This window comes from Phodopus roborovskii, unplaced genomic scaffold (genome assembly GCF_943737965.1).
Source record: "Phodopus roborovskii unplaced genomic scaffold, PHOROB, whole genome shotgun sequence".
Classification (NCBI taxonomy): domain Eukaryota; kingdom Metazoa; phylum Chordata; class Mammalia; order Rodentia; family Cricetidae; genus Phodopus; species Phodopus roborovskii.
The window spans coordinates 17006249-17025308 of record NW_026126470.1 but is presented as its reverse complement, the minus strand read 5'-3'; the positions used below and the strand labels follow the sequence as shown (position 1 = coordinate 17025308).

General features: G+C 37.8%; 1 protein-coding gene across 4 annotated transcripts in view; it reads right to left on the bottom strand.

Annotated features, from left to right (window-relative positions):
- Window positions 1-19060, bottom strand: part of Usp25 (ubiquitin specific peptidase 25) — a 97340-nt gene that overhangs the window by 49590 nt on the left and 28690 nt on the right. For 2 of the 4 annotated variants that reach the window (XM_051191770.1, XM_051191772.1), the window contains exons 4-7: window positions 18837-18920; window positions 11246-11369; window positions 9978-10140; window positions 3763-3849 (exon numbers count right to left, since the gene is read on the bottom strand). In XM_051191770.1, coding sequence (XP_051047727.1) covers window positions 3763-3849; window positions 9978-10140; window positions 11246-11369; window positions 18837-18920 — 458 coding nt within the window. The remainder of the gene's footprint in view (window positions 1-3762; window positions 3850-9977; window positions 10141-11245; window positions 11370-18836; window positions 18921-19060) is intronic. The other 2 variants (XM_051191771.1, XM_051191773.1) reach the window with 1 other exon arrangement.

The window sequence follows — 19060 nt, the reverse complement described above, 5'->3', positions numbered from 1 at the left end:
ACAAATCTGGTACTCTGTCACACTGAAGAAGAGTGTCAGCTACAAAACTCAGAGGAGTTAAGAACTACAGCAGAGGACCTTAGGCTAGCCTCACAATTTCTGCATAAATACCACATATTCATAGAAAATTATGTCACTACCCAGCCAAGAATATCCACCTCATTTAAGTCTGCTCATTATAATCTTCCCATTCATCAGGGTGCAGCTGCTTCTGACAAGGGCGTCAAGAAGAGCCAGCAGCGTTCAGTGAGAGCTGGGTACATGCCAGGCACCATCTGAGTGCCTACTCCAAATGCCCATTGAAACAGAGGACCTGCCTCATCTAGTAGTGCTTTAGACCCCTCCAAGTCAACAGTGCCTCCAAATTTTACATCCCCTGGAATGATGTCTTTGAACACAGACAACCAACTGTCACTTCTCATACAATGACCCAGTCCTTACTTAATGACCTAATAAACGCTAGCACCTACATATATATGTATATATATATATATACTATATACAGTACTAATAAAGTTATTTTATACATTCATTTTGCAAATTATAAGTTTCAGTAAAATTCATTGTAATTACTGTAATTTTTTCAAGTTAAATGTTTAATAGGTACAATGTTAACCCAATCATTAATCAGATCAAGCCCGAACATGAAATCTTAATTTTATTCTTATTAGAATTACATATTTCTCAATGATCTCAATATTGCTTCTGATTTTTGCTACACAAAGCAGGTGTTCCCCAAACCTTCTGGGGAACTAGTTATTTTAAATAAAAAACATTTAAAAATCATGAACTGCATGTAACTTTGTGAAATGCTTTAGGGCAGTAAATTGGAAAATTAGTTCTCATAATAGTGTTTGCAACAACAATTTAATTAGAAATAATTTAAAGACACTATTTAAATATAGGAAGGTTTCTAATTTTCCTGATTGACATTACTATAGCAGTTTCAATGTAGATAATTTTATAGCTGATGTTCAGAGTAATATAATCTACACAAAAATCACTGTTCTCTCAATGTAGTAAAAAGGGATCCCCAAGAAACAGAAATAAATTCAAAACCTTATCATTTAATTCCCAAGCTAAAGACAGCATTTGGAGCAGTCTCAGGTGAACTACTCTAAAGCAAAATTTATAAGCCATAAAGAATGCCAAATAACACTTGTTTTATTAAATATATGTGCCACCAAGACTAATAAGATTAAAGACAAAACACATATATGAAAAATTGATCCACTTTCCAGTCTTCAACTCATTCTCCAGCAACCCAATATAAGTTAGTTTTTTAAAGTACAAATATTAATTTTAATCTACACAACAATTTCCCCAAATACCCTGTTTTCTGACACCCACTTCTTCATTGTCAATCAGCCCATGACAAATGAGGACATTCCTAATCAAATAGATGGATGAAACAACTGGTTGGATTTGTTTTGGGAGGGAGGTGTTTGGTTTGGTTTGTTTTTGGTTTTGGTCGTGGTTTTGGTTTTTCAAGACAGGGTTTCTCTGCATAGCTCTGGCTGCCCTGGAACTCTGTAGCTCTGTAGAACAGGCTGGCCTCGAATTCAGAGATGCACCTGCCTCTGCCTCCCTAGTATTGGGATTAAAGAAGTGTACCACACTGCTGGCACAATATTTTTTTTTTTTTTAATTAAGAGAAATTCTGCCAAGATGTATGCAATATGTACACCATTAAAAAATACACAATTTCCCTAGCTCTTCGTAAGCATTACCACCATCAATATAACAAAATTATTCATTCACCATCCCCCAAATGTGGTCACTCCCTAATCAGCTCAGCTAACAACAACCATGTTGCATTTCCTGGACATTTATACAAATGGAATGATCTTCTTATTTAAATGCACAAACTATCTGTGGGAAGCTTTATTTGGTTAGAAAGATATTCTTAGCAGTGCACACAAATGCTGTCTTTGTCATATGATTAATTCAATCCCAGGTCTAAGCTGTATCCTAACACATTGGTTTTCAAGTTCAGTGTAACAGTAAGCATGTCTTGAGTTCCATGTAAATTCACTAGTAAAAGAAATGGCAAATGTTATATCTACACCTTTAAGATAAATATCTTTCATTACCTCAAGTGGATTTAGCATAAACCAGTGACTGACAATTACCCATAACATCACACACAGTTTCCTGTTATTACCGTGCCATATCAAAGCCTTTCATTTATCAATCCTTATGCAAATTTTCACAATATTCTTCTGCATAAGGCTCTTTCAACGAATGGAAACAGTAACGCTCCTTCCACTGCAAGAATTAAATTCTCTAGCATGTGCTCATTGCACACTCCTCTTGGATTCACTAATTACACACTCCTCATTACATGATTCTCTAGGATGTACTCATTACAAACTTCTCTCACACACATGTGCTCACCACACACTCCTCTAGCACAGCTGAGTACGTTAAGGGCTTCACAAGTAACTCTGGTATATTAACATGGATAATGACGTCTTTTTAAATAAATTTACGAAACTACCTTGGTCTTATTCCAGCTATGAAAAGTACAAGATTGAAGTCCTTTAGATTGTAAAATGAAAGCACAGTGCATACACACACACACACACACACAGTTGGAAGTAATTCTAACTAATGGCATGTAAAGTATACCTGCCTTCTACTGAGACATGAGACAGGCAGACTGATGATACTAATGTGATATAGAGAGGCAGCCGTCCAAACTCCCTTGTAAAGCCTTTCTCTTGAAGATGTTTGTGCAATTTCTCTAGCAGTATGGAGTTGTTAAACTGTCTTGATTTCCTTTTAAAAAGTAGTTGTTCTTTAGCCTGACCCAGTCCAGAGATTATGCCCTAAAAGTTGGCTGTAATTCAGGTTTTATTTCCTCTAGTGTGCATTATAAATGTTTCATTGTTTGCAGAAAAAGTGGCTTTAAAAATTAAACACCAAGAGGATAATGTAACTTAATAATTTATCGCTGTAACAATGGGTCACACAAAGTTCAGTACATCACTGAAACCCAAAACGCCACCTCCTTTGTCTTCATAGCCCATCTCTTTAGGGCCAGGGCCACTAGCTCTTTACAGGCGACCTGATACCTGCCTCAAGGCACATCATTCCCCCAGGCAACAATTTACTTCCACTAAGTATAAATGTATGCATGCAAATAAGCCCAATATTTTTTAATATTAAAATTGTAAGATTTATAAAAATTAAAATTTTCTTTGGAAATACTGTATATAACAAACACTTTTCTAAGGGCTCTACATGGTCCAGAAAGAAATACGACTTGCTTTTAGGCCCATAACTAAACCCAAGGATCAGACTCTGGAATCTGCTCTCTTTAACCTCAAACTGCCACACACTAACTTCCAGCACAGAAGGGGTAGGTTTGCCCTGGAGCACAACACATAGCTGAGTTTAAAGGCTTCTTCTGGACAAGCAAGTGAAGAAATGCTGATGCAGACAACAGTTCTGAGGAGTAATCTAAGGGAAGACCTTAGAGTGTAATATGTAGCCTACAGATGTATTCTAAGTGGACAGCTTTATGGGATAAGGTCTTAAACTGGCCAAATGGAACTCGTACGCTATTGTGACACACTGAGGAAGAATATTCACATTTATGATACATAGAAAAAAAGGATTGGAAGTACTGTCATAGAGATTAATGGCATAACGTAATTTTGAATAGTTTCAAGTTTGATGAAGCAAGTGCTCCCAAAATTCTTGAACATACAGACTATAAAGTAAGTACTCAGCTTTTAAAATCTTTTATAAATTTACCTTTTGGTTTCGGGGTAAATCTTGAGCATTTGATGGAGGCTTGTAATTCAGAACTAATCTTCTAAATTCCAAAAGATTGAATAATGACTGAAAAAGAACAATTTAAGACATCTAAGAGAAAATTCTATTAATGGAAATGTGAATATCACTGCTATCAAGACTCACTCTTGACAACTATACTATTTACATAAAGAACTACTGCAATTAGCAAAAGAATGCCTATTTTCTCCTTGAGGCAAGAATGTTTATATTTTAAAATGGTATTCTCATTTTTATTATATTTTTGGATGGGAGTTGCAGGGAATTGAACCCAAGGCCTTGTGCATGCAAGGCAAGCACCCTGGCTAGCGTTTATCCTACATTCAAAGCACAAAATTATACAACCACCATTTTTTAAAAATACAGAGGATTACAATATTAAAAGCTGTTTAGGTTACTATGTCATTAACATGAAGTTTTCTTAAAATAGATAAAATATAATGAAGAAGTTTTTAGATGTGTTCTATTTCAGATTATTTACTTAGGAAAAAGGAGTACAAATTAATGTATTCATCGGATGCTAAAAGACACAAAATATTACACATTCTCTTGATAGCCAGGAAAACACAACCTAGGAGAGAAATGTATAATTTCAAAATTAGAATAACTCAAAGGTACATAGTAGGATAGACATGAAAAGTTTTCTATCATGGGGATTTGTTAGTGGTGTTTTAGCTGCTGGAAATGGAATCAAGGCCTTAGACTTGTCTATGCCTGAGCTCCATCAGCAGGCCACACCCTATGACTTTGCAATCTAATAACATCATCATAATATTCGTTCAAAATAAAGTATACAGTAGTACATACTAGAATACATAATAGACATTAATTCATCTGAGCACCTCTCTAAGATTCTCCTTATACATACTTTACATGCATGTATCTATTCCTACAAGTTTTATAGTGCACCTGTACTTCTGTCTTGAGTCACATTTTCTGCAGATATAAACTGCCAAAAAGAGCAATAATATATTACACTTTATTCAATGAAAATTGGCTTATTTTATAAACATGAAAGCATTTGTGGTACACCTCTAATCCCAACACTAAGGAGGCAGAGGCAAAAGGATCTCTGTGAGTTAGAGGCCAGCCTGCTCTACAAAGTGAGTTCAAGGACAGCCAGGGCTGTTACACAGAGGAACCCGGTCTCAAAAAACCAAATAGCAACAATGATAATAATAATAAATTCAGATAAATTTTGGTAAACCTGGCTCACCTGTCTTTAAAAAATAAGCAAGACAAATGAAGGACTGGAGAGCTAAAAATGAATGGATAAAGCAATTTCTAATAGAACTCTTTTCTTTGTTTCTTGTTTGTTTTTGTTTTGTGACAGTGTCCTACTACATGGCCCTGGCTGCCCTTAGTCAGGCTGGACTTCACCCCACAAAGATCCACATGCCTCTGTCTCCTGCATGCTGGGATAAAAGTGTGTGCTGCCACACCCAGTGAAGACTTTTTAAATTAAACGTTATGAGTACATAAAATAATTCGTTTTCCTGTTTTATTATTTTCGTTCCTCTGAGAAGGGATCTTGCCACTGGCCCAGCTCATTTATTCACACATTTAATCAATACTTACGGAATACCCATGGCATGACCAACACTGGAGGACAGAGAAGAAATGACATTTAAAATACAGAGTCTCCTCTTCCATGAGAATGATCATATGATTGCAGATGAACAGGATGAAAGAGGGGTATAACTCAGAAGAGACACAGGTAAAGCCACAGAGGAGAATCTAGGAGAGAAGCGGCCTTTTAAAGCCAGAGCTCAAACAAGCGGTAAGAACACAGTAGCAAGAGTAAGGACACCAGCCAGTCAGCCAGAGAAAAGAGCTTCTGCGTTTGTGAAGCATCAGGAAGAGAAACGATCAAACATCATACAGCTCTGGATAAACACAACTGATGACTGAGGGACAGCAAGGACTCCCTGGAGCACTTCAAGACAAAAAAAAAAAAAAAAAAAAAAGGATTAGCAGCAACAAGGCTACACTCTATTACGGTGATGACAAGGTGATGACCTTGAGAAACTGGAAAGTCACCTCCTCAGTACAGCGGTAGAGGAAGAATGTTTGACATAAGAATTGTAGAAATGGAAGAGAGCTTAAAGGAGAAGTCTGGACCACTCGTGGGAGGCACTTTACAAGAGGATGCTGTCGAAGGACAACAAGACTGCGCTACTATGCTGTGAGCGAGCTCCCACTGCAGCGCCTGCCTTGTTTCTGAACAGTAAGAATTTCCCTTGGTGTGGGTGTGCAAGGAGAGAAACTGTTTTTCTCTACTTTATGAAGACTTAGGAAGTAAGGAATTCTACAAGTCCTGTTCATTTCCCAGCACTTTAAAGAGCCTGTCCTCTGAGAAGCAGCTCCTGCTGTGTGCTGCTCTGAGGAGGTGACACTTTCCTTCATCTTGTCTCACTGTGAGCTGAGTGAGCTCAGACCCTGGGATAGTCCAGAACTGAAACGGTGCAGAGCATTCACGTCCCTTTAAAGGGTTCCAAGGAACTCCGCAAATTCCTATGAAAGCGTCAGGTGCAAATGGAGGCAACTTAAAGTGAAAAGTTCCATTTTTCAGTAAATAGTCACATCTCAGCTCACACCTGAGAACTAAGTGATGTCAGAAACGGAAAAAGAAATGAATCTAATAAGTAAACATAAAGTAATAGCTCCTTGAAATAACAGTGAACATTGAAGATACAGTTAAAAAAAAAAAAAAAAAAAAAAAACAATTTCAAGTGAACTTATGATGGTTTCTACCCACAGATTTCCACAGTATGAAGCTTCATGTCTCCCCTAAAAGTAACTTTTGTTAGGTTGTGAATACCCAAACTTCTAAAGCAGGAAGGTTATTTGTCCTGGGTGCTTAGGTTTCTGCTAGAGAAGTCAAATGTTCTTCAGTAGCTAAATTTACTATCATAGAATAACGAATTTTAACTTAATGAAATTACTACTTTCTTTAAGGAAGAATATGTCACATTTTTCCAGTATGCTTCTATCACACAAACAAAGATTCACACGCACTCATGAGCACCCACTCACGCATGCAGGCACGCACGCATGCACACGGACACACACATGCATACGCATATACACACATAAGCTTGGTCACCTAGTGAACTTAGGTTTGGTGGGTGGTTACTTTATCACATTTGATCTGAGATAGTAAAAAGAAGTTATTAACATAAAATAGGGTTTCTATGGCTCTGTTAATCATAAGTTATCACTTCAAATGAGAGTATCTGACTATTGTCAGAAGAAATGAAGTGCATTTATCTAGATATGAAATACTGGCTCTGCTCACAAAGACATAGGCAATAGATAATCCCACTTCACCAGAACCCAAGGGTAAAGCAGGGCAAATATATCCACAATACCACTGCCAACAACAAATCTAAAACAAACAAGCATTAACAATCAATGGTCCTTACTCTCCATCAACATTAATGGTCTTAACTCTCCTATAAAAAGACACAGGTTAACAGAATGGATACGAAGACAGAATCCATCCTTCTGCTGCATACAAGAAACACATCTAAGCTTCAAAGACAGACATTACCTCAGGGTAAAGGGTTGGGAAGAAATCTTCCAATAAAATGGACCCAAGAAGCAAGCAGGCGTGGCTATCCTAATATCTAACAAGTTAGATTTCAAACCAAAAATCAATCAAAAGAGATGAAGACAGTCATTTCGTATTCATCACAGGAGAAATCTATCAGCACAAAGTCTCAATTCTGAACATCTATGCCCCAAATACAAAGGCACCCACATTCGTAAAAGTAACACTACTAAAACTCAAACCTCACATAAACCCTCACACACTTATAGTGGGAGACTTCAACACCCCACTCACCGCTAGAAAGGACCACTAGTAAGAAACTTAACAAAGAAACAAAAGAACAGAAGTTATGTACTCACTCATATATGGATTTTAGACACAGAACAAAGGATAACCATCCTATAATTCACACCACCAGATGCAGAGAGAGAGGACAAGACCAGGCTTCAGAAACACATAGAGACAGTTGACCTGAACAAGGAAGAGCTAATGGGCCCCCAGACTGATAGCTGGGAATACAGCATGGGACTGACTCAGACCCCCTGAATATGGGTCTCAGCTAGAAGGCCTGAGCAGTCTAAGGAACCTCAGACAGTGGAACCAGGATGTATTCCTGGTGCACCAAAGGACCTTGCAGGAACATCCCCCATGGAGGGATACTCCCTTAACCTAGAGACAGGAGAGAAGTCCTAGTCCCTACTTCACATGACTTGTCAGATTTAGATGACCCCAACTGGAGGGCATCACCCTACATGTGGAGGGGGGGGGGAAGGAGGAAGATGGGAGGGGAGGGTGGTCAGGGGGCATGAGAGGGTAGGAGAGAGGGAAAGAGGGAGGGGAGGGACGGAGAGGGAACTGGGATTGATATGTTAAATAGACATAAAATAAAATTTAAAAAATAATTAAAAACAAAAGAAAGAAATAGTGGCTCTGTTGAGGGACTTCCTCTTCTTGAACTTCTCAATGAAAAGTACCTGACGAAGGAGAGCGTTACTGTCCACACAGTGCTAGGAGTAGGGCAGTAGACACACTCAGGAACATTAGTATCCCAGCTTCACATCTGTTCCTCATAGTCTAAAGTGTCTAAAATATGCCACAAATATATCTCACTAACACACAAGAGAAGAGAAACAATCTACAAGGATGATCCTAAGACACAACTGCAATGCCCACATGATTCACAAAGTACCAAATATATGTTATCTGTTGCTTTGGGCACATAAGTGAATAAAAACACTTAAAATGAAGTCTATTGTCAAAGAAAGGCTACATATTCTCAGTAATCCGGATATGCCTTATACTGTTAATGTATCAGAAAACCCAAGTAATGACTTACTTACTTTGCAGTGTCTATCAATGTAAGAAGAAGTCAAGTCCAGAAGACCAAAGGAAATCTACTTATGCGGCCCCGGTGCCACAAGCAAGAAGGGACTCCTTGGCTTAAAATGTATACTAACTTCAAAGAAAATTTTTAAATGACAACAAGCTGACAGAAAATGAAAAGCATGAGATACTTATGCACACAAGCTGATGCCATCATAAAAACATAGACTCAGAAAGCTACAAAATATAGTCTTTTTGCGTATAAAAACAAATGGTTCATATGCCCAATGATTTTTTTGTCCTTATTAGGAACAGTAAGCAATTAAGCTACATTTTAACTCTTACTAAACTATACAAAATGTTTAGACCATTTTTAATTTAAATTTTGAAATTTTGTTATTCATACTAACAAGGTGAAAGAGTTTTGACAATTGTCATTATTACATAAGAAGTACAAATCAGAGCTCACACTAAATATATTACCAAAAATTTATTCCTAGTTGAGAAGATAGTGGGTATGTGTATTTACAAACATCTCCTATTTTGGAGAAAGCTAACATAATAAAACGTGTTGATCTTGATTTAATCAATATTTATTCATTTTAACATTCTAACATATGTACTGCGATATATTTGCACACCAACACCAGCCTCATACAAAATGCCTCTTTAAAGAATTAATTTGTAATTGTGACTGTAATACTATATTTTATAAATATTTTCCTTATTTATAAATAAATCTGATCTGATTCACAAAAATGTTAATTCTAATGCCCTACCTTGGTTACAATTGTTATCTAAACTTTCAAAGAAATACACACAAAATTATCTCCTTTCTATCTCTTCAGAAATCAATAAAATAGTAGCAATTACTAATGGCAAGAAAGCAAGAGAAACTAATCTTACATAAATGGAATGAGGCCAGCTCGGGCTACCTATTAAGAGCTTGTTTGAAAATTAAAATTGTTTTTAAAAAGAGACTGTTTTAAGATAATACAATGTTTAATTAGAGTGATATTTCAAACCTATAATCCTGGCCCTCAGAATCTGAGGTAGCAGATCCTAAGTTCTAAATTAGCCTGGACTATATAGCAAGCACCCATCTACAACAAAGAACAGAGGACAAAAAAAGTCACACTGGGAACTAAAGACAAGGGCTAGGAGGTTCTGAAATTGGGCCACTTTAGTCCACATATATGAAATCCCTGCCTGAACATCTACTAAAATATACAAGAAACAGCACTAGCCCATACCATTGCTCCTCAGGCCCACTGATGAAGAGCTGAATCTCAACCCTTACCTGAATAACAGCACTAAACCAGCACGTGTTGCCGACATTCTTGAGCCCAACGGGAGCTTTGTCTTGTCTTTTTCTATCATAAGGGTTTCGAGAATCCCTCCAAACTTCTGTTGGTGTTCTCTTCAAACATGCTTTATTCTCCGCTATGCTGGCTTCAAGAACTCTTAAGAAATGAAAATACAGTGTTGAAAAGATTTATAGTATTATAGAACATACTGAGCAACATCATATAATGGGTGAACTTTAAGGATTTGTTCCACAGCTCCACCATGTTCTGGGAAGTAAAGCATGATGATGCTGACCATTAGAAGCCATTAAGAACATGACAGTGGCCTCTCCAACTCCATACCCCTCCCATCAATGCCTGAGGCAGGAGGGAGAGCTGGCCCTGAGGTCATAAGAGCAGCAGAGCTGTCTCTGCCCCTCATCTGCCTCCGCACTAGGGAGAGTGACCCCCCACACCATGCCTGGACAACAGAGTGGAGCTGGCTCTGAAGGTGTAGGTATACCTGGAGAAAAGAATCATAATCCAACAATATACATTTGTAAGGTGGCAACTTAAGAATAAACCCAACAAATACTTAGTAATTTTCAAGAAAAGCTAAGTTCACAACCAAAACATTAAGAAAACACATGACAGAATTACTGATACTAACCTGGGATATAAGCTTCTAGATATTTTCATATTAATATGATGAAATAAACTGAAGTCATCAAAAGTACATGTGCATTTAGAAAAAATAAAATTTGCAACAAGTATACTTTTTATTTTATAATCTTTAGCCTCCACAACAAGCAGACAGACAAGACCATGTATGTGTACACACACAAAGGCATTAAGAAGTATCGTTACCCAAAAGTCATTATATACCATATGTCCAATGAAGTCAAATACATTTACCATTGGCTTATTACCAAAAAAAAAAAAAACCAAAAAAACAAAACAAACAAAAAAAAAAAAAAAAAAAAAAACTACTCCTGTGTGATACATTGCTACATTGCTAAAGGTGAACTAAACAGTAGATTCAAAAGGAAACAAAAAAATTAAATAAGTGTGACAAAATTATGAGCTCCATAATTAAAAACTATTTTAAAAGTTCAGAACTAAATGAAATTTGATTACATAAAATGCAAAAGAAACAGGGCCACATCAGTGACTTTTTCGACTTAAGTTTGCCTTCCTTGCTGTTCTTAAAATCTGTCTTTTCCTTTTGGAGCATAGATGGGTTACAGACGGGCTGACTCTCATACCATGTACACGCTCTTACCTGCTGATGGCTTGCTCTTCATCGGTTATCCCAGTCTCCCTGAACGCCCTGTTTGATTCTGCCAAACTCAAAGCGATTGCTCTCTGAAGATCATCTTTGTCATCTCCAGTGAGATCAATGACATCTGCAAAGCAAAACTAGCTTTCTCAAAACTAAGGCAAACAAATGAAAGCGAATTCCCCTCACAGAGACTGTATGTCCAATAAACACGAACAAACCAAAAGCCAGTGTCAAGTTTTATACATATACATATCTTTAAAAATCCAAAAACAGTTACCATGAACTACCATTGGTAACTTAATAGTTTCTTCTATAAAATCTAGCAAAAGTAGTAAAGAGAAGAAAAATCTTGTTTTTTTTTAATTTACTACGTAATCTCTTATTAAAAACTATAAGTAGAAAGCCTGCGGGGAAAATGCTTTATCAATAAGAAGCAAAATAAGCACTACCGAACATCAACATTGGTGCTCTCTGATTGTGTATATATTATACTGCCTGACCACAGGATAGGTAGGTAGGTGTGTGTGTGTAAAGGATGATCAATGCAGTTCTGCAATGTATCTTGCCCAATTTCCTTGACAGAGAAGTTGTTGCTATGAATGCTATTATTATAATTTAAGAGATAGGAAAAAGTCTAATAAAAAGAAAAGGAATTATATTCATGTTTGCACATAATTTATAAATATCTGAATATTACATAAGGAAAAACAGGACAAAATGGGGAAAACTACCTTAATTTTAATCACTAAATTATAGCATTAAATGTTTATTGAGGGAATAGTAATGAACATTGATAATTGCAAACGTCTACTTCTAAATTATCTAAATTTTTTTTTGCAATATGGCACACAAGAACTACTAAAATATTATAAACAGATGCCATAGAAAGTTTTTTTTTAATGTCCTTAAGTACAATAAAACCTCTTGAAAACATAGTAAATGTTGCTAGAATCACGTCTCAGAAAATAGGCCAAACATACAGTACACAATCAGAGTACATACAGTAGCTGAAATGATGGGACACTTCATAGGGCATCAAGTATAAGGTTTCATAAGACTGGCTACAAGATATCTATACCAGACACAGCTAAGGAGGGTGGCACTATAATAAAGGATGAACTAAAAGAGAGAACTATAATGTAGAGCTATAAGAGGGTAGAGCTACCCAGTCCAGATTCGGTAATGAAAAGAAGCTAGTTCTAGGTGGTATGAAATGCATCACAAAACAAGAGCGGTCTCAGTAATTTAGACAGAATCTGGACGATGAAGGGAAGGGATTTCAATTTGAGAAAAATCACAGAAAAGCAGAAAGCCAAGTTCTAGGCTCAGGATCAATTAGCCCCCCTTCCATTCCCACGTCTTTCTATTGTGTTTTCACTTCCATGTTTGCTTGCAAAAGAAGATTATGAATAAGATTTGCAACATGTCAATACCACCACTAAAAGGAGACTTTGAAAGCAGAAGCAGAGGAACAGTCATATTCCTGTTGCTTCTGCTTTTTCCAGCGTCTTTAATGGACATGTAGATGTTGTTCTAGAGTAATGCTCCAATATCCAAAGTCCAGCTGCAAGAAAGTCACTCTATTAGCATCCCAGTTTCTACGTGGAGCCAGGTGGAGATTACTCATCTAGGTCTCTATGCCCTAAGCCAAAGTCCCAGCACAGTCTTGATCAAATCCACCCTACAGGCTGTGTGGCAATGGGGTTAAAGCACTGTGATGCTCAGTCCTGCAGTCATCTGCAGTTACTGAGCTCACCACCCCTCCCTCAGCTCCCTGCAATGAGGTCCCTCAACTGCTTGATCCTTTGGATTCAATCTCTTCTTTAAAATTACCAAGCATATATGATGGCTAGAAACTCCCCGAGAAACAGCAATTAAGTACACTTATACTCTCCCATGAGCTATGGATTGGAGCTCACACAAAAGCAAACAATAAGCAAGGGTGGTAAATTCTGACCTATCCCCCCCCCCAGGGCTGGGAAATATGAATAATAGCATAAGAATAGAGAATGGTACACAGGCTACCGGTCTACGTCTTTCATTTCTTAAAACCCAACGTGTGTGGTTTTTATTTTTTAAGTGATTTATTTATCCCTAAAGATACTTTAAAGAGATGAGAATTCCTGTATGTAAAGAATATAATCACAATAATATGGACACATGATCTGGCTGTTGTGGTTAATATTTGCACTGCTGATGAGGGTCGAGGCATCAGTACCACACTGGAATTCCTATTATTACTTAGAAATAAAAACAATACTGTTTTTTTTTTTTAAAAAATTCAGTTTCTCTTAAGAATTATAACTTTGATCAAGAAAGTAATTTTACTAAACATTGAGTATTGATTTGCAAGGTTTTTAAATTGCTAATGACTAAAAATACACACTTTGTATGTGACAAAGCATGTTATAAGTGCTTGTCCAACTCTGGAGTTGCAAAGTTAGTATTTTTCATAGAACATCATTTTTTGGTTGTAAGAACCAATGACATACTACAAAGTATGAATACCTAAACTTCAATTTTATCAGTCATTGCAGAGCAACTATTGTTAGTGACTGACAGGAAATTTTCATCCAAGCTCAGAATTTTGAAAAAAATAAAAATAAAATGTTCCAACTACTCTAATTTTGATAGTTTTTCAGAATGTAAAGAAAGACTTTTCTGGTAAAACCAGTTCATCTGCAGCTAACAAATTTGATATTTTAGCATAGTATTCTTTTATAATATAGATAAAATGTAATTATCAATGTAATTTCACAGAATCATGTAAGGGCAACAGATCCATTCAAATAGCAAGACAATGGTAGATTTTAATATACAAGAGCATCATTTGAAAGGCAATTGATAATCACCAATCAGCCCTCACACCAGTGTGACTGAGGAACCGAATTGCAACTCACCCTTCGGGGACTAAGAACCACTGAATTCTGGTGTATTCAACAAAAATATTCATTATTATTTGAATATACAATTAAAACACTCCCCCTTTCCTAAATGAACAGCTCAAGAAGCTGTTTTCTTCACAAAATAGAACCAAAGAAACTTATTCCAACAGAAGGCAAATCCCCCAACAGATCTGAGACCCACCTATTCTACAACACCACAGAGACAAGACACCTGCAGCGGAGTACCCTTTTACTAGTTTGTTTCAGAAAAATATTCTGTACAAAAATGTTTATATCAACAGAATAAGTGGCTATTTTAGAAGAATTATTATTCTAAGCTTGTCTGAATTTTAAGTTCTTACTCAGAAATTCTTCTACTTCATATTAACAAATAGCTCTTGGAAGTCCATCATAAATTTATGAGTTTAAAGGAGTCCTGAAATCAAAAGTGTGCCACGTTATTAAATGCAAACATGTTCTACAAGACTTTGGGCTGGATAGGACTGGGACTCCTGTAAATTGGTTTTTACAATCCAGTTGAAAAAGATAAATCAGTCACTTGACCAACAGGAGACTAAGATTGCTACAAAACCCTGTGTGCCAATCATCTCCGTGATAAGGCCAGGACATGCCAGCAGAGCACAGCTCTGGACGGACAGACTTGTCCTCCGCACTGTAGCCCAACCCAGTAAGTCCTGCTTTCTGATCCTTGTCTAGACACACAGTTCATATCATCTGTCTTGCCCTGACAGCAATGCAAATAAAAGACACTTGCTCCTTGCACTGGAACAAAAGGCTAGAACTGCATGTGGCTAGAAAGGACCACACTCAGTTGTTCCCGCGTGCCTGTCTTCACGTCTCTAATCCTCTGGGAGGTAGACAGATAGCTACAACTGCAATGCAGATGGGAACTGGGGCATGGGTATTGGGCAAGAGCACATTTTACTGATGGAAGAGGTCAGCTGAGATCAGATACAGTCAGTCCGTGTTTGACACTTTCTCCCAGCACAGGAAAGGCCTCCTTGCTGGTACAGCTATTGCAATTACATTTGCTTCATTGTGTTCTCATTACGCCATCAAGATGCTTTTCTTCCCCCACAGTGTGACAACAATGTGGCCATCACCAGAGAAGACTTTTATGACCGACTCATACCGAATTATTTAGACTCTCAGTATCATTCTACTTAATGAATTAGTAAGTAAAATGTAATTTTAGTAACAGGTAATGTGAATTTATTTTTTGTAATTCTCCTTCTGATGGCTGTTGTTAGTTGTCAACTTCACTACATCTGGAATTAACTAAAGCCAAAGTGGCTAGGTACACCTGTGAGAATTTTTTGTTCTTAATTAAAACATTTGAAATGGGAAGCCCCACTTTTAATCCGGATATTTTCAAACAGGAAGACCCACCTTTATCCTGAACTACACCTTCTGGTGGGAATCTACATTCAGGAAGCTTGCTCTTTTTGCCTGCTTGCTCTCGCTCTTGTGAACAAATCCCTTTCTTCACTGGCATTATAATCTACTTCTTTGGTAATCTGGCATATACTAAAGACCAGCTGAAAATTCCAGCCTTGAGCCTGCCTCGTTGAATTTCTTTTTCAGAGACGGATAAAACAACAAATACATTAGGTGCATAGAGTTATCAGTTGTATAATGAAAACTAGCATTTTCTGCATGTTCATTAAAAGGAGGCAAGAATCTAGCTGTAAATGATTGGTAACTGCCGAAGTAAATTTAAAATCAAAATAGCCTTGGTAGAAATTCCATCCACATACCAGCACACTGTATGCTCATATCTGCACCATGGGAAGACTTTAGGAAAACACTGAAAACCTCTTTGCTACCTACTTTCCCTGTAGTATCAGGGTGAGAATACAAAAACACTAGGTAGACACGCTGCTTGAATACCACATGAGGAAATTGCATGGGCATCTAAGCAGCTATCCATATTTTAAAGACTGCCTAAACTAAAATAATTTCATATAAGGTCAGAAATAGAGCACATGATACTCATCATGATAAATGCTAGCTCTCCAAGAAATACTAGCAAACGTTTCTCTAACTCACAAATGCATGTATCCTCTTGGTTTTTACAGTGTTTGCATGGCTTATAACTCACTTCTCCATGGGGGGAAAAAAGTGATTTTTTTTTTAATGCATCATTTAGCTCAAAATCTAGTTGAATGACAATGTAAAGATTTTACTTTGAAAGGATGAAATGAAGTTCTTTCATTATTTCTTGCTAAGTGCAAGGGAATGTTGTGTTGAGTTTAATAAACTAATTTTATATTTGCCACCAATAAAGACTCATAGATGTAAGTCAAAAGCAGGAAGAACTTCACATGGAGAGGTGAAAGATAAAATATGAACACCAAGAAGAGACTTGGGTGATACACTCAGTGGTAGAGGGTTTGCCTTACAAGAGCTACAGTCGTGGGTTTACTCCCCAGTACTGAGCGGGAAAAGAAAGGAATTTGAAGGAAGTGGAGGAAGAATACTTGCCAGGACAGTGTGGAGTTGAAGCAACAAGTTGGAGTGCAAACTAGTAACTGTGCAGTGCATGGCTTGCTGTAAGAGAAAAGCAACCCAGGAACCGAAGGAGGGGAACTAGGAATTGCAGATGTGAAGGGAGAACACCACAGCATCTCACAAGTCAGCCTCAAGGACTTCCAGTCTCCCTGTGGTCTCCTGGGCCAAACGCCATCCAGCCTCTCTCACACAACCCTGTGATGCCTTCCACACTTGCCCTCCGGGTTTGTTCAAATGTGACCTCAGCCAAAAAGCATTCTCTGAGGACAGGACCTGAAACAGTAATCCCTGTGCCCAACCACAGCCACACCCACGGCACCATCCTGGCCCAACACTTCATTCTTGTTGAACTTCCTGAGAACTCAGGATTAGTATTCGTCACTCTCTGTCCTCCTTAAGCAAAAACGGACTGCATCTCTCAATGGCTTATGAAGGACCATAAGAGCATTGAAAAAAAATCAATATTTACGTGCCAAAAAACCTGAACTCTAATAACCAAATATGAAACATAAATTTAAAAAGTGGGCTACGTATAGTGACAACAGTAAGGTGTGAGTATATGTCCCTGATTTCCACGAAGAGGACAGAGAAGGCACTACACTTTACATACGTCAATAGAAACAGGCACACCTACGTAAAGCCTGCTCCACTTTCCGAGTCCCCTACTCTGCTTTATTAGTTTTCACACAATCCTAAAATTGTGCTTTTTCCTTTTTAATTATTTTTTGGTTTAAATTAGGAACAATCTTATTTTACATAGCAATCCCAGTTCCTTCTCTTTCCCACCCTCCCACTTCCCCCAGCATCCCCCCCCCCATCCCACTCCCTAGGAAGGGTGAGGCCTCCCATGGGGAATCATCTGAGTCTGTCAAGTCACTTGGGACAGGGCCTAGGCTCCCCATGGATCTAAGCTGACACTGTATCCCTCCACAGGGAATGGGCTTCCAAAGTCTGTGCACTAGGAATACTGGTTCCATTGCCAGACCCCATAGACTGCCCATGTCCCCAACTGACACCCATGTTAGGGGCCTAGTTCAGTCTTATACAGGTTCCCCAGCTGTCAGTCTGGGGTCGGTCGGTGAGCTCCTACTTGCTCAGGTCAGTTGTTTCTGCGAGTTTCCCCAGCATGGTCTTGACCCCTTTCTTTGTTCATTACTCCACCTTCTCTACCGCTGGATTCTGGACAATGGTGCTTTTGTGACTGCTGAGTACAGTTGCTAAAACTGAGTACAGTTGCTAAAACTGTACTGTAACAATATGAAATATCATAAATTTCAACATTATTTCACTTTAATGTTGATTCCTGGTAACTATACTGAACAGCTTAACTGTTCCAAATACACATCTGATTTTAATAGCATACTAAATTCATAATGGTAGCATCCATAAGGAAGAAAATGAAAGAGAAAAGAAAATGGGGAGTCATTCAATAATTCTCACTTGCTTTCTGTGTCTTTCAACTTGGACAGTGAAAAAACTAATATTCCATGTCAATCAACAACTACAAGGCCGTGATAGCCTATGGCTAGCATTCTCTCCTAAAAGTCAGGAAATTCTCAGCACAGAAACCGAAACAGACCTTGAGTATAGCACGAGCCAAGGAAATAAAAGCTCCACTTGAAAAAGAATGAAGCAAACTTTCAAAGTCATACAGTGAAAAGTTCCCTAGTCCACATCTATTGGGAGATGCCTAATGGGCTTGAAGCACCTTCCAGCATGGAATGGGATGCACTTCCCCACACATTCTAACCTACTTCTCAGCCTAACTTTGGCTGCTGGTGAATGAACAAAATAGTTTCATGTAATAGAAATTTCTAGATAGAGTTGTAACTTTCATTGAATTGATTTTTTTTTCTACTTAAAATGACCTTTTAAAAAATGTGAGGAATAGTCCATTGGTAAAATCCTTAGACTTCAGAACGGATGCATTGTACCCATCACCATCTGGGCTTACGTCACTCTGGCCAAGCATTCTAACCACTCTCTGAAGTCTAGGATAGAACCTCAAGGGTTTTCTGTGTTTAATGTGATTCAGCTTGTATGAAGGCTAGGCACCTGCAGCAATTTGAATGTCTGGGGAGCCTGCTACTTAATTAGTACTCGTGTAACTGTATTATACCAGTTTCTCTAACCCTTAATAATGCTGTATTACTTTCTATGTTATGATTACCTACCCAAGTCCCTCTTATCTTTTGATCCATATTTTGATTGCTCAACTGTAGTGCATCTTGCTCTGGTGGACATATACTGTTTTTGTCCTGTTTTAAAAAAGTTTAAAACAATTTAATAGTCATGGTATAAAAATATTGCTATTATATTTCATATTGGCCAAAACCCTTTGTATAGGCTGGCTAAGACAGTGTATGCCAAGTCCCCAAAGCATCAGTTTCTCCTCTGG